We start from the raw sequence: 15,896 nt of genomic DNA, 5'->3' as shown, positions 1-15,896 counted from the left end.
CTCTCTCCCATCACGTTTCTCACGGGAAGAGGCGGAAATACACGAGATAGCTCGGTTCACCTCGATTCCCAGTCGTTTCCTGGGGGGGCCTCGTGAGAACTCTAAGATTTAGAAGTTCCCACCTTTACCCGCCCGAGACTGTCCACATGGAATTGAGCTTCATCCCCAGGTGGCTCATGATGTCTCTGCCCCAGATGTTAAAACTAAGTCCTGGAATCACCAACGGCCATACAGTCCCTTGGCGATCCTCTGCCTCCCACTTTACTGGGTGCATTGTCTCTAAGGTATTTTGGCACCCTCCTATTCCCCACACTGGTCTCTGGCTTTCTTTGAGCTTCCAGTGCTGGGGTACTGAGCGACCGCTAAGGCAGGTCCTATCTGCTCCAGTATCAAGGAGGCCAGTCATGGGAATTCCATTGAGCCAGATTGTACACTCAGGTCTATTCTGTCCTATTTCCTTTAGTAACTGGATTTGAACTGAGTGCTTTAAGGGAAGGGCAATAGCTATGGGAAGCTGATCCTGGCCCCTCCCTGTACTTATTTCTTTCTGTCCAGGGGTAAGGCAGGCTCTGGCTAAGCTCTTCCAGTCATTAGGAGTCAGAACGAACTGACCACTGAGAGTCTCAAGCATGGCTATGACAAAGGGTGAATTAGGGCCGTGCTTGGTACAAGCCTCTTTGAGAGTCGCTACTCTCTTCCACTCTATAGGTATGTGGCTCCTCCGAACCCCACCGGGGACACTGGGGTCCGCTATTTCTAGCACAGGAAATGTTCCTACATCTTCTCCATTCTCTATAGCCTTTCGTATTCCCTTTTCCAAACTGGACTGTGGCCCTAGACTGTCTGACCAATGGAGCATGCTATAAGGAGGCGCAGAGGGAAGACACAGCGTATTCTCCCCTGCCTTGCCTTTTCCATCTGCTAGATGGAGCTCCGAATCTATTTTTTCTCTACACTCCTTAACTTTCTGCTTGCAGGGTTCTCCCCTCCCCTCTCTCTGCTTCCACTCTCATTCCAATCCCGCCCTGGCCTCTCCGGCCCTTCCAAAAGGCTCTTAATTACACCATATATCAGGAAATCTAAATCCTCCAGCTCCCCGGGGCATAGTTGCTCATAAGCGGTCATTTGTTCTCCGACCGCTCCCCATCTTTCTCTTGATATTCCTGTCTGCTCGAGCCAAGGAGAAACTTCCCAAATCCTTTTACAAAATTCTCGGAGGTCGTTTAACTCTATAGTGACCCCCGCCTCCCTGCATTCCCTGTAAAGTATCTCAGCCCAGACCTCCTGTTCCTCTGGCTTTATTACTGGCAATTGATTCCCCATCCCTGCCCTTTTCCCATGGGTGTGGGAAGCTACTCTCACTCTTTCTCTCCTTCCAAATCTAGGATTCGGGACTCGCTTCTTTCACAGCCCCTTCCGGGTGTTCCCAAAGCACCCAGGATATCTGCGCTCCCAGTCCCTGTTCGGGGTGCCAACTGCCAGGCCTAGAGGCCTGTGGGCTACCCGAGTCTTCCCTCCCCCTCTCTCCCCACTTACATTTCTGCTTCCAATCTCTTATTGTAAGATCTTTGCCTCCTTGGGAGATTCTTCGCTCCCTCCTAAGGAAGAATTCCCCTGCACTTGTAACCAGAACCCTGAATAAAGCTCAACCCTTGTTCGACTCTGATAGGTCTCTTCTCTCATACGAGTATCCGGTTTGGCCAGCCGAAGACCTGCGAGAGGTAAGGTAAGACTCGGGTAGCCCACAGGCCTCTAGGCCTGGCAATTTTCTAATTTAAGGATGCCATTTATAAAATCTGTCAACTCCCAAGGCCGTGTGTCCCTCAAAGAAATGTCTTTTTTTCTTAACCTTATTTCTCTTTCCTTTCCTTCTACAGTGCTGCTCTTGAGATGGAGTTACTGTCCCTTTGGCTTTCCCTGAGTTTCATTGTGCTGGTTGTAGAGTGGCAGAACGGAATTAGAATGGCAGCAGCAGAATACCAAGGGGTTTGCAAGTTGGTGAGTTTGCCCTGCAGGGCCTTAAATACATAGTTATTCCTACGATCACAGGAATGAGTTAGTGCATTGGAAAGGTTAACAGACCATAAACCCTAGAGGGAACATAGGAACATAGCTAAACATACACTTAATACTTTCTCCTCCTCTTCCTCCTTCTCCTTCTTCCTCCTCCTCTCCCCTAATAATCAAACTGGAAACTGGAAACCTTGGGCTAATCATAGCCCCAACTCACTACTGATATGGGGAGGTTTGTTCCTCCTTAGGTAACCTGATGGCTCACCATTTTGATGCCAGACCTAGTGTTGACACCTGGTCGGTCCACTTGGCCCAATGAAGCTCAGTACTTCTGAGCTCAAGATGTCCACAAGTCTCAGTCTTCCAGATAGGAGAAATCCAAGATCTGTGCTACCATATTCAATTGGAAAATAAGGCTCTGAGAGGCTGAGATAAAGCATAAGGGCATTTCAGACATGGGAGATTTCATGTGAAAATGCATGGAGAAAGAATCTGGAATATTGAGATGGAGAAATAGCAAACAGTCAAGTCTGGTTCAGCACTCTGCCTCACCTCCTGTTAATGCAGAAAAGGAGCTAGAATTTGCATAGCCCAGATAAAGAAGTCTCATGTTACTGGCCACAGAGGCCATTTGTCCATACCCCTTCTTATCCTGGTATAGGACCATTCCTCAATTTTCCTTGACAGGTATTTGTTTCACTCTCAAAAAGCTCTGGGGAGATTACCAAGCCCAGTTGCTCTTAATGGATGCAAAAGACAAAGATAAAAGGGAATTGCTAGACCTTATCTTTTGGGCTCTATCACTTGCAAATTCTATGATTCTGGTGAAATGTTCTAGGAAACAATTTTCTCTGGGACTCTTGGGCAAGTTACCAGACTCTGGATAATACTTTTAGGTAACAGAGAAAGTTAGATTATTGATAACTAATCTATTATAGAGATGTTATGGCTTATAAATTCTAGGAGTTCAGGGACCATGTCTATTCCAATTTTATTAAATTTATTTAAACACTTTGGTGCCTAGCACAGTTCCTCCATGTAGCATTTTCCCCAACATTGGCCTAGCGTGATGCTTTCCACATAATAGGTACTTAATAAATACCCATTAAATTTAATTCCATTTCCATTCTTTCCTCTTCACTCTATTTTGGGGATTCGAGGCTGATGTGCATTTTGGCTCCTCCTTCTTACCAGACTTGGAAAACAGTGGGTGGCATTAAAGACTTCTGCAAATGGTATGATTGCTCCTTTGGGGTGAAAGACCTTATTCTACCCAATTTGCCATCTGATATCACAAAGCCCTTAGAAGAATTGCAGCATGGTACACATTGGGAAGAGGACTGGCCTGGATGTCAAAAGACCTCATAGTAGTTTTGCTATTTCTCCCCTTGAGTTCCAACTGCACTGCAGCACTGCAAAATTTCAATGACACCTTTTGAGTAAATTTGCTTGTTTGCCCTGTGCAGAAGGAGTGGCGATCTCCCAGGACTGGCAGCCCACACACAGAGTAGTTGTCAGTGGTGGGGGGCATTGACCTTCCTAGAGCACAAGCCCGATTATGTCAGTCTCCTGCTCCAAAGGCCCAAGGCATAAAAGACAAATTCTTCTGTTTGATATTTAAAGCCCTTCCCAATAAAGCTTTCTCTCTGCCTTGGGCCTTATTCCACGTGGTGCTTCATTTTACATGCTGTAGGGCGGTTGTTGTTCCTTGGGCACAACATTCCATCCCCCCAGTTTGTACTTCTGCACAGGCTGCCTTCCACGCCTTACTCTCCTCATATTCACCTTCTAGAACGTCCTGCTCCCCTCAGAGTTCCCCTTCAGTGTCATTTCCTGTCGGACATGAATCTTCTAGGCTAGCCTTTGGTTTACCTTATTTATACTTTGTAGCAACTTATTATTGTACCTGATACAATGTAGCTCCTTGAGGACAGGGATTGTTTCATTTTTGTCTTCTTATTTCTGTCTGGTGCCTAGCACGGTGCCTCCACAGAGCTGGCCCTTAAAAACTTATCTGCTAATTGTTGAGACCCATTTGGTTTGTTTCTTATCTTTTTTTTTTTGTAAATAATATTTTATTTTTTCCAATTATGTGTAAAGATAGTTTTAAATATTCATTTTTATAAGATTTTTGAGTTCCAAATTTTTCTCCTTCTTTTCCTCCCCCCTCCCCAAGATGACAAGCAAGCTGATATAGATTATATATATGCACTCATGTTAAACATTAGTCATGTTTTGAAAGACGAAGCAGAATGAAAGGGAAAACACAAACTCTCTCTCACTCTTTCTCTCTCTGTCTCTGTCTCTCTCACACACACAAACATACACACACACATATTTGAAGTGAAAGTATTATGCTTCAATCTGCATCCAGATTGCAAAGGTTTTCCTTTGGAGGTGGATGGCATTTTCCATCACGAGTCTTTTGGAGTTGCCTTAGATCCTTGCACTGCTGAGAAGCGCCAAGTCTATCATAGCTGATTATTGCACAGTGTTACCATTCCAGTGTACAATGCTCTCCTGGTTCTGGAGTGATACCTATTTGTAAGGGAAACTCATCATTCTCAACTCCAGTAGTTGTTCCTTGTCTGAAGAAGTGTCCAGACTTCACTTGTTTCAAATGTGAGCTGAGACATTCAGATGATTTTAGTAACTGCAACCTTATGCCCCCAGGTTTACGTAATTACATATTCTATCGTTTGTTAAAAGTTGTGGTAGGCCCTCAATGAAAAAATGACTGAAAAAGCATTCATTGAGTCCTATGTGTAAAGTACTATACCAAGTGTAGAGGTTACAAATAGAAAAATTAAGAAGACTATTCCTGCTTTCAAGGACCTCACATTCTAACAAGAGGAAATGCATATAAGAAGTTTCAGCTGCAAGTTAAATGTAAAGGGGCAAGATAGATGGAAATGCATCTCCTTTAGTTAGTGTCATTTCCACTGGTAGGATCACATTTGTTGAACTATTTGACTGGAATAGATCCAAGGTCTTTAGTGCTCAGTACATTTTTTTCCTGGTTATTCAGTAGCTATGAAGAGCAGGAGGGGGGCTGTAGCACATAAAGAAGCAGTTGTTATGTTGGAAAAGGAAAGGGCTGCTTCCTTAGACAACGGTTGTGGGCTCACCTGCCAGTTGGTAGAGACTGGTCAGAAGTTGCTGTTGGTGGTAGTAGGGATGGCTATGACAGATTGTAGATGCCAGAGACAATCCTAAAAGTGAATTATATAAAGTGAACAATTATGATCATTTTTAAAAGCTAGAGGAAAAGGTCTTTGGCTCCTTGGCATTACTAATTAGTATGTTCTCAAACCTAGGTGGGCCGAGTTGCTGATTGCCAAAGAAGACACCTGGTTTCAGTACCCAATGACCTTCCATCCCATTCAGTGGAGCTTATCCTGGATGCCAACCCCATCAAGACTTTGAAGTATCTTTCCCTCCTAAACTATTCCAACTTGGAGAGCCTGAGTCTAAGTAATTGTGAACTGGAGCGCATTCACCAAAATACATTCCAGGGAAGCAATTACCTCCATACTTTGGTTCTGAGCAACAATTTCCTCTCAGTGAACTACACAGAGTCTGGAGTTGCTCTTCGATCTCTCCTGGGGTTGAGGAAGCTGGACCTGTCAGGAAACTCCCTGACTGAGGACATGGTGGCCGAGATGCTCTTCAACCTCTCTTCCTTGGAGTCCCTCTCTCTGGCAAGGAATGCCATCATGAGGCTTGATGATGCTATCTTTCAGAGCCTGGGGAGACTTCGGGAGCTGGATTTGCAAAGGAACTACATCTTTGAGATTGAAGGTGGTGCCTTTGACCATCTGAAGTGGCTTCGGAGGCTCAATCTGGCCTTTAACCACCTCCCCTGCATCGTGAACTTTGGCCTCACCCAGCTTCAGGTGTTGAACATCAGCTATAATACCCTCGAGTGGTTCATAGCAGACAGTGGAGATGCAGCCTTTGAGTTGGAGACACTGGATCTCTCCCACAATCAGCTGCTGTTTTTTCCCTTTCTTCCTCAACAGAACAGGCTTCACACCCTGTTGCTAATGGACAACGAGATGGGCTTTTACAGGGACTTCTACAATGCCTCATCCCCAAAGGATATGGTGGTTCAGTTCCTCCTCATCAGCGGCAACATGACCAATGTCACCACTGTCAACCTCTGGGAGGAGTTTGCCCTGAGTGACCTCTCTGGCCTTCATTTCCTGGACCTTAGTCAGAACCAGCTTAGGTACCTACCGGATGGATTCCTAAGGAACATGACTTCCCTTTCCCGTCTGAACCTTAATCAGAACTGCTTACAGACACTCCACATCCAAGAGAATGATCCCCCACACTCCCTTTCTGACCTTGACCTCAGCCAAAACCAACTCTCAGAACTTCGGGTAGCCCCTAGGCTGACTAGCTTCCTAAGGAACCTTAGATACTTTAACCTTAGCTCCAATCAGCTCCAGGGAGTCCCCCCTGGCCTCTTCACCAATACCAGTAACATCACTACAATTGACTTGAGTCACAATCAAATCACCCTTTGCCCCCATTCAGAAAAGTTTAGCCAATCAGCCTGTGTTGATTTCCGAAATATTACATCTTTGAAGAACCTCTTTCTTGAAAACTGTGGACTGGCAGCCTTGGAAAAACGCACTTTCAGAGGGACATCCCTCACTCATTTAGACCTGTCCAGTAATCATGGTGTTCTGTTGCGTGGCATTACTCCTCTACAGGACATTGCCCCCACATTACAGGTTCTGTCTCTAAGGAACATTGGCCTTCATCCCAATGGCACAAAGTTGGATTTCTTTGGGTTTGGGAATCTGAGACACTTAGATGTGTCAGCAAATTCCTTGACCAGCTTTCCACAGTTCTGGGGCAGACTAGAGCTACATACCCTGGATCTTCGGAGAAACCGACTCACAGCCCTTCCTCATTGGACTGTCTCTGAGCAACTGAAAAAGAGCCTCCGTATTCTCTACCTCAGCCAGAATCCATATGATTGCTGCTGGTTGGAGGGCTGGGGTCCCCTCCACAGCATAAAGACACTGCTCATTGCAGATGAGGGAGCTGTCACCTGCAATTTCTCCTCCAACATATTTCGTGTAGTAGAAGTGTCTGACAATATATCTCAGGATTGCAAGTGGGAGAGAGTGGATGTTGGTCTGCTCTATTTGGTACTCATTCTCCCCACCTGCCTCACCCTACTTGTAGCCTGTGTTGTGATCTTCCTGACCTTTAAGAAGCCCCTGCTGCAAGTTGTAAAGAGCCGTTGCCACTGGTCCTCCATTTACTGACCCTGAGGAGAATGTAATCTATCTATCTATCTATCTATCTATCTATCTATCTATCTATCTATCTATCTATCTATCTATCTATCTATCTATCTATGAAACCCTTTTCAAGCTAAAAAAATAGTGAGTCAGATGAGTGGGTTGGACTAGATGACCTTCTATGTCCATTCCAGCCCCAAATTTATTATCAATGTGACCCTGGGCAAGTCAGGTAACCTTGCTTGCCTCAGTTTCCTCATCTGTAAAATGAGCTGGAAAAGGAAATGTCAAACCAGTCCAGTATCTGTCTTAGCCAAGAAACCCCAAATAGAGTCACAAAGAGTCAGAAACAACTGAAAAAAGACTGAACAGCAATAAAAACAACAACAAAACCCCAATAAATGATGAACCACATAACATCTGGTGAGTTAGGGAATGGAGGAAGATGAAAATGGTCTCCATTCCTTCATCTCTCCAAACAGCATGGTTCAGTGCATGAGTAAGGAAGATCTGGCCTGACATTAGCACTTACTAGCTCTGTGACCATGAACTGAGCCACAGTTTCCTTTTCTGAAAACTGAGAATAATCCTACCAGTTGTACCTACCTCACAGGGTTATTGTGGGGATGACACAAAATGTTTGTGAAATGCTTTGTAAGTCCTAGAGCTCTATATAAATCCCAGATACTTGCCATTATTATTTTTATTATTATGGATATAGAGATACCTAAAGAATTTTTATAAAATTTAACTGAAACAAATGGTCCTCCCTTACTGTGTGGTTGTTATTTTCATTTAATTTCCTTGGTTATGTTCATGAAGCTGGGCAAAAGAATAGGGATGGCTGAACACAAACTCATCACTACAACAGGAAAAGAAAGCCTCCCCCACTGAGTGCCCATCCTCCTACCATTGGGTCAGGAACAAACTTTTTAATATAAAAGGGCAGCACATACATTATTGTTGTTCATACTGTTTGTTGTTGGAACAGATCTAAGTGGCCACTTAAAAGGGAAGCTAAGAGTCGTTCAAATGGGAAGAAATGAAGAAAAGCTTTTAGGAAGTGCTTACTTTGTGCCAAGTATGGTGCTTCACATTGGGAACACAATTAGAAAAAGGAAGACAGTCTGCTCTCAAGGAACTCCAACGTAACCCAAGGAGACAACACAGATACAGGAGTAGCTGCAGAGAGGATGGGAATATTCCAGTCTTAAAAGTGTTTTGGTGTGGCTGATGGAAAGGACCAGGGTGGGCTTTGGGTTAAGAGTGGTCTAGTAGTCATGAAGGGACTATATGCAGTAGGAACAGCGCAAAGAAACTACATGTCTAGTATGTAAGCTAATTGCTGTTATCTGGGTAAAAAATTTTTACCAGTAACTTTTTAAATTCATTACTTCAAATTAAAGAGACCAAACACACGACATCATTTTAGCAAGGCCAATAGAAGCTGAAAGTGCTAGAAATTTCCCTGCGTAGCTTCCATTCCACCCAGCTCAATTGGTTTACTACAGTGTATAAACTACAGCCAAGGATTGTGCTACGTATAGGAGACATAAAATAAAAAAAACAGCCTCAGTCTTGAGGAGCTTACATTTTTCTGCATTCATCGTAATCAGGGATGACCTTTGTTACATTTTGGGGTAAGCACAGTTTGTCTTTGTTACCTCTCTATCTTTGTTTTCAATTCTGCTTCTCCTCTCTGATCTATCCCTCCTCCCCAGTCTTCTGGCCGCTCTATGCCCTTCTCATAGCAGCTTCTGACCTGGGCCTGTCCTTGTCAAATAGTGCACATGTCCCAGAATTTTTCTGACTCCTTTCTTCCCCTTTTAAAACTTATAGCTCCCCTTTCTTAAAAGTCTTGTACTCTGTTTTGAAGGCAAAAGCTAGTTAATCTCATCAGTTTTCTTGCCTCCCTGGCTGGGGTAACACTTCCAAGATACCATATGCATTTTGACAAATACATTCTAGAGATGCTGCTTCCATCCTGTCCTAAAAAGACTCAGTTTTTATAGAATGTTAACTTCAAACATAACTTTGTCAATAAGATTTCATTCTGCCCTGATACATTGTAGCATTGGGGGTAATATTTAGCGAAAAGGTAAACTTGTACATACTACCTATGGCACCTTGGGCAAGTCGCATCACCTCTGTTTGCCAGTTTCCCCAACTGTAAAATGGGGGTAACAGCACCAACTTCCCAGGATTGTTGTGAGGATCAGATGAAATTATATTTGTAAAGTACTTAGCACAGTGCCTGACACAAAGTAGACACTTTGTAAATGTTAACAACAATTGCATTTGTAGAGTGATTGCTATTATCAGCACCCAATGGTGCTGGACCTCTCCATACGTTGTCAGGCTATTCTCTACAAGGCAGCTTCAGTCTGTTGCTGATGTCATGTACAATGCCTTTTAACCATGGTAGAATCTGGTTGTGTTCCACTGCAGGAACTCAGGGTCATCCCAACACCACAAAGAAGCATTGAAGTAGGTCTTTTTGGAGGATTATCATTGTGTAGCACTCTGAAAGGAAAAACAAAATACGGCTATTGGAGTTTCCTAATTGGAAATTTGAATAGAAAGAAGTTTATTATATGTGGCATTATGTAATATGGTCCTTTATATTAAAATAGTTGCTCAACTCAATTTGTCCTTATCTAATTGACAGCATGGTTTTATGCAGTGGCTCACAATGAAGGGGGTCTACACATTTAATTCTTTAATGACGCCTTAAGTAATAAAAAGAGCACTAAAGTTGTAGTCCAGAAAACCCAAGTTTGAATTTTGGCTTTGCTATTTATGACGTGTAGAACTTGGGTCAAGTCTTTTGTCTTCATTTTCCCCCTGTATAAAATGAAGGGGCTCATAGGATCATAAATTTAGAACTGCAAGGGAACTCAGAGCTCCTACAATCTAATCCCCTTATTTTACAGATGGGGAAACCAAAGACCATAGAGATTCAGTGATTTCCCCAGGGACACATGGATAGGTTATACGTGAAATGGTCTGATTCTAGATCCAGTTTTCTTTCCAGCATGCCACACTGCTTCTTCATTGGATTATAAGGCTTCAGACAAATCATTTTACTTCTCAGGATCTCTATTTCCTCACTTACAAAAGGAAGGAGTTGGTTTAGTTCCCTTTCAGTTCTAAATCTATTATCCTATGAATCCAAATTAATGACTCCAGTGGTGGCAGTTTCAGGCACTATAACAGAAGAATGGGGGAGATCAATTAGTTTATACAGTAGGGGACTACCTGCTTGAGGGACCAACAATTATTATAATGGCATTTGGGGAGAGACATCTCTGAGAGAGGGAGTAGGAGAAGAGAGAAACAGGAAAGAGACAGCTTCTCTCAATAGCAGATCCCCAAATCTCCATACCTGTTATCACTACCACTTTCCCTCTTCCTTTCTCTTCAGCTCATGGGGATTTTCAGAAGGATGGGGAACGTAACTCAGAATTACCCTAGAGAATGACTTGCATTCTAAGTATGTCCAGTCAGCATATTTAAATCACAGTCTCTGTAATCACAAGATTTCAGGGAAAATCAAAAGTAGTTCCTCATTGGCAACTGTTTGGGGCCCCTGTTTTTTCCTTCCTTTGGTGGAAGGGCACCAAGAAGGAGGGTGAAAGGTAAGAGGCTGATGAGAAACAGAAGAGAAGAAAAGGGTATATGATGAGAGAAAGGAGGATAGTTTCCCCCAAGGACAGTCAGAGTGGCCTCATCAGAAATGTGGAGTTCTGATGTTTTTAAGGACCAGGAGTGGGTTGGTAGAAAAGTATTGAGGAAGAAACATGTATAGGGAAAACAGTGTTGTATCTGGGGTCTGAAGAAATGAGTTCAAATTCTGGCTCCTCCGCTTACTCTCTGAGAGGTTATTTTTTCATCTGAAACATGAGAAAAAGTGGCACAGTGGATAGAGTGCCTGATCTGGAATCAGGAAGACCTGAGTTCAAATCTGACTTTAGACACTTAAAAGCTGTCTGACCCTAGGCAAGTCATTTAGCCCTATTTGTCTCAGCTTCCATCATAAGCCAGAGAAGAAAAGGACAAACCATTCCAGTATCTTTGCCGACAAAACACTAAATGGGGTCCCAGAGAATCAGACATGACTGAAATAACTGAACAATAGGAAAAACATGAGAAAAGTGATGCTAACATACTATTGTATGAAGTTATTGTGAATAAAGCAGTTTGTATATCTCAAAGTGCCATTTAGAGATGTGTTATTGTTAAAATCTCATTGAGCAAGGCACTCTACCTCTCTAGGCCCCAGCTTCTTTATCTAGAAAGGGAATGGATTAGGCCAGGTGGTCTCCAAGACCCTGTCTAGTTCAATGATCTTATTATTTTAAGGATACTTGAGTCTCATTCCCATGACTTCTGTTCTTTCCCTTTTCAAAATTTTCCTTTTATTTTCATTTCCAAATTTTCTCCTTTCTCCCATTCCTTCCCTACCCATTGAGAAGGCAAGAAATATGGTTCTCATTATACATACGAAGTTATGCATATTTCTATATTGGCCATGTTATGAAAAAAAGCAAGAAAAAGAAAGAGAAAAATTGCTTCAGTCTGCACTCTGACTCTTATCAGTCCTCAGTTTGGAGGTAGATAGCATTTTTCATAATGAATCCTTTGGAATTACAGTGGGCCACTATATTGATCAGAATGACTAGGTCTTTCACAGTTGATTTGCTTTATAAATATTACTGTCACTGTGTATATTGCTTTCCTGGTTCTACTTACTTCGCTTCATATCCGTTCATACAAGTCTCTCCAGGTTTTTCTGAAACCCATTCCTTTCATCATTTCTTATAGTGCAAGAGTATTCCTTTGCATTCATATACCATAACTTGTTCAGCCATTCATTCCCCAATTGATAGGCATCCCCTCAGTTTCCAATTCTTTGTCACTACAAAAATAGCTACTATACATATTTTTGAACATGGTTCTTTTCTTTTTTCCTTGATATCTGTGGGGTATATAGTGATATTATTGTTTTCAAGGGGGTACACACAGTTTTATAGTCCTTTGGGTATATTTCTAAATGATTTTTCTAGAATCTTCTACCTCTGTTCTCAATGTTGGTCACAAGCATATAAACAGAATGGAGGAAAAAGAGAGCAGATTTAGAAGTTACTTTCCCTTTAGAGTTTTCTGAGTGGATAATTCTTGCAATTCTCTTGGATATAGAGGATACTGCCTATGTCTATTATGGGGGAGGTAGAGATGAGCATTCAGAAAACTTTAGTTTTATAGGTTCTTTAGCCAGGTGTCTGCCCTCAATAAGGGATGAGCCCATGCTTACACCTCTAGAATGCATTCCAGACCAAAAGATCAACTCCTTTGATTATCCCCATTACATATGTTATTTTTTAATAAAAAAATTTAAAATGCCAGTGGAATTTTATTTAGTGACATGTGAATTTTTATATAAATTATGCAGTATGATGTAGTAATAAAATGTGATTTGATAGAGGACAGTGACGGAGGGGCGAGAGTGAGAAGTCACTAATGTATTTTCCTAGTTCTTGCATTCTGTGTGAAGTCTGAATTTATATGCAACATTACAGAACAGACTAAGCCATGTTCCCAAGTGTCTAATCACATGATGAATATGTAACAGATTTGTGTCATATGTGCTAGGTGTCACTTATTAGATATTATTATTTCTGATCTGGCTTTCCCAAGTATTTTATACTTTGCAGATGGTGTACACTAGTTCTGTTCTTAGTGTATCTTGTAAACATATCTCTCATCCTAATAGCTTCTATTAAATATTTGGAAAATTCACTTTTAGACCTCAGAGAGAAAACTTTACTCCTCTAGTTAAGAAGGCCTATGAACTCAATTGTGGTTGTAAGATAGGTGATCAGGATAAGGCTTGGATTCAGAACCTGTGCTGGTGCTACTTAGATTAGTTTTCTAGCTGGTTGAATTATGTGGCTCATATGGGCCATTTGGTAGTTCCGATTAACTGGAGAAAAAAATTCAACAAGTTGCTATTTCTGATAACAAATATATCAGGGATGCCTCCAATCTAAATATATACAATATCCAAATCTACTCAGCTATAAGACCTGTTTTAAACAAGGAAGAACTACCTATACTGAAATCCCAAGAAATTTGGAATTTGGATGAAGCAGATAAATCTGAAAATCCTCATCATACTGATAATGTTCAACATGACAGGATAAGAGGTGGTAACCTTTCCCTCCTCAGATCTATATGTAATAATTCATATTTAAATTCTTAAATTATAAATTCTTATTTGTAATCTTAATTTATCCCAAAATTAAGCTGAGATTTTAGCTTCTACATGAAAAGAGTGGCATTTCCTACAAGAGAGATTCAAAATAATGTTTGAAACATGAAACTTCTCCTGAGAAGAATTGAATATGAAACATATTCTTAGAATGTCTGTGGGGACCTGAAAGTGATAGCTTTTTAAAAATTCAGGTTATAGTTTGGATATACTAAATACTAATGCTTTTTGTGAATGGAATAGCATATAAAGAAAAAACCACAAATATATTAAAAAAAACAACAACCCAACACTAGCCTCAAAGAAAAGAACTGATTTCAGGAAATAAAAATGTGGTAAACCAACAACTTGTTAGTCCTGAAGAAAAAAAGTTTCTTTACCACCATCGCACCTTGAATTTGGTTGGGGAGAAAAATTTTGTCGAAATGGTGAATCAAAACGATTCAGGTTTTCTTAATCTGAAAAATAACTTTTCAAGGATTAGTGAGACAGAAATCAGTATGGGTTATTTGAGCATTCCTATGAATTGTGCATAAAGTATGTATGTTGTCAGACATTGGTACTTAGGTGATTTTCAACATTAAAATTTGTAATTCCTCAAATAGAGGACGTGATAAGAGGTCATATTTTGAAGAAGAGTTTAATGAAATCCAAGGAGTTATATGAAAGTTATTTTTTAAAGTGACTAAAACTTTTTTTTCCTCTGGAAGGTGGAAAACTAGAAAAGAACATTTCTATGATAGTTTCAAATTTTATGAAGTTTTGTGATCTAATGTGTTTCTCAAAGATCCATTTCTTTCCTGGTATTCACATTTGGACTTCTTCCTAGAAAATCTGTGTGCTCTCAGTGATAAGCGTTGGGAATATTTTCATCGAGAAATTTTTACAATTGAAAAGCAATGCCAGGGTAAGTGGAGTCTAATCATCTTAGCTGTCTACTGCTGGGTGTGAGGACCAATGTTGTAATGAAAACCATCAGGAAATCACCGGTACCTACATTTTAAAAAAGTTAAATGAACATAATTTTGTTTAGTTTATAAAAATGATTTTTATATGTAACAATTCAACCTTGTTGCTGAGTGCAGGAGTTGGAACACTTACTCTCTCCCTCTAAAGGGGGCCCCTAGCTCTAGGTTCAAGTGTGCTGATCTGGCTCAAGCCTTTAACAGAATAGTTTCTAAAGAGAAGGGTCAGGCTATTTTTCTCCTACTTTTTGGCTCTTTACTTCCATGTCCTAGAACTCCCCAGAGATTCACTTAAAGCTTAAATTTGTCTCATGTCTAAGGTTTCCTCAAAAGGAAGTAGAAAGGTATTCAATGTACATTGTAGATCAGATGTGGAACAGCTATTTATTTACTCTACACATAAGAAATGCTTAAAACATAAAAAGACTTATAATCATGAATTGACAAAGACTTAAACTAAGTGATAACTTAGAACTGCTGTCATATTCTATTGGATTAATGCTTAACATCAAAACATGAAGCATTTGGTGAGATCATTGAATTAGCAGTTCACCTTCACCTTATCACCTATTACATATAAAACTGTGATTCCTTATGAACATGATTCAGGATAGACAAAATTTGAAGCCAGAATTGAAATTTGAAATCAACACAAAAACAGATTCACATGTTTTTATGAGGGTGACAGGAAAAAGTCCATTTTTTTTTTTTTTGGTTCTTTAATGGAATAAGTTAGATCATTCTCTATTAAAATATACCAGACTAAGAGGTTTTTTCAAAATGAGACAAAAAGTAAAGTTAGTATTTTCCCAGTTGTACAGGTATATGTGACACTTTCACTATTTACTCACTGTCAAGATATAAGGAGACTCCCTGTTTTCCAGAGCTAAAGTGCAGCAAGCAAGCTGTGCCCTGAGCTTGGCATAACAACAATCCTTTGCACTCCAGATGATCTCACCCTCTGGCAAAAATCACATAATCATTGTACTATTTTGACCACTACCAGGTGTTCTCTGAGCTCGGACAAGTATCCATGTTATGGTTATGAAGCCCTGTTATGAATCAAACTCATCACATTGTTGCTGTTACCCTCCTTGTCAGGGCTACAGCTCACTGCGCATTCATTGGTACAAGTATTGAGATCTCCCCACGCTGCCTCAAGACCTCCCACTAGAGATGGAGCCCTGGCACCTGTATCTAATTTGTTTCCATGCTTGCAAGCTGTTTCCCTCACTTTGAAATTAAACTTGGTTTGATTCCAGACTCTCCTATCTCTAACCTGCTCTGTTCGGCTCTGGTCACGCACAGATTAGAGGCCAGTTTGGTCCAGCTGACATCACCAAACAATTAACAAGTGTTTATTAAAGGTCTACCCCATGCAAGGTA

At 41.1% G+C, this 15,896-nt stretch overlaps 1 protein-coding gene across 1 annotated transcript in view; it reads left to right on the top strand.

The window, feature by feature from the left end:
• The window catches only part of NRROS (negative regulator of reactive oxygen species), a 37,075-nt gene extending 27,155 nt beyond the window's left edge, over positions 1–9,920 (top strand). The window contains exons 2-3 of the mRNA XM_072613650.1: positions 1,878–1,998; positions 5,331–9,920. Of these exons, the coding sequence (XP_072469751.1) occupies positions 1,891–1,998; positions 5,331–7,298 (2,076 nt within the window). The 5' untranslated portion in view covers positions 1,878–1,890 and the 3' untranslated portion in view covers positions 7,299–9,920. The remainder of the gene's footprint in view (positions 1–1,877; positions 1,999–5,330) is intronic.
• The last annotated feature ends 5,976 nt before the right edge of the window (positions 9,921–15,896 follow it).

Source organism: Notamacropus eugenii, chromosome 5 (assembly GCF_028372415.1).
Source record: "Notamacropus eugenii isolate mMacEug1 chromosome 5, mMacEug1.pri_v2, whole genome shotgun sequence".
Taxonomy (NCBI): domain Eukaryota; kingdom Metazoa; phylum Chordata; class Mammalia; order Diprotodontia; family Macropodidae; genus Notamacropus; species Notamacropus eugenii.
This window is presented reverse-complemented; position numbering and strand designations above follow the sequence as displayed.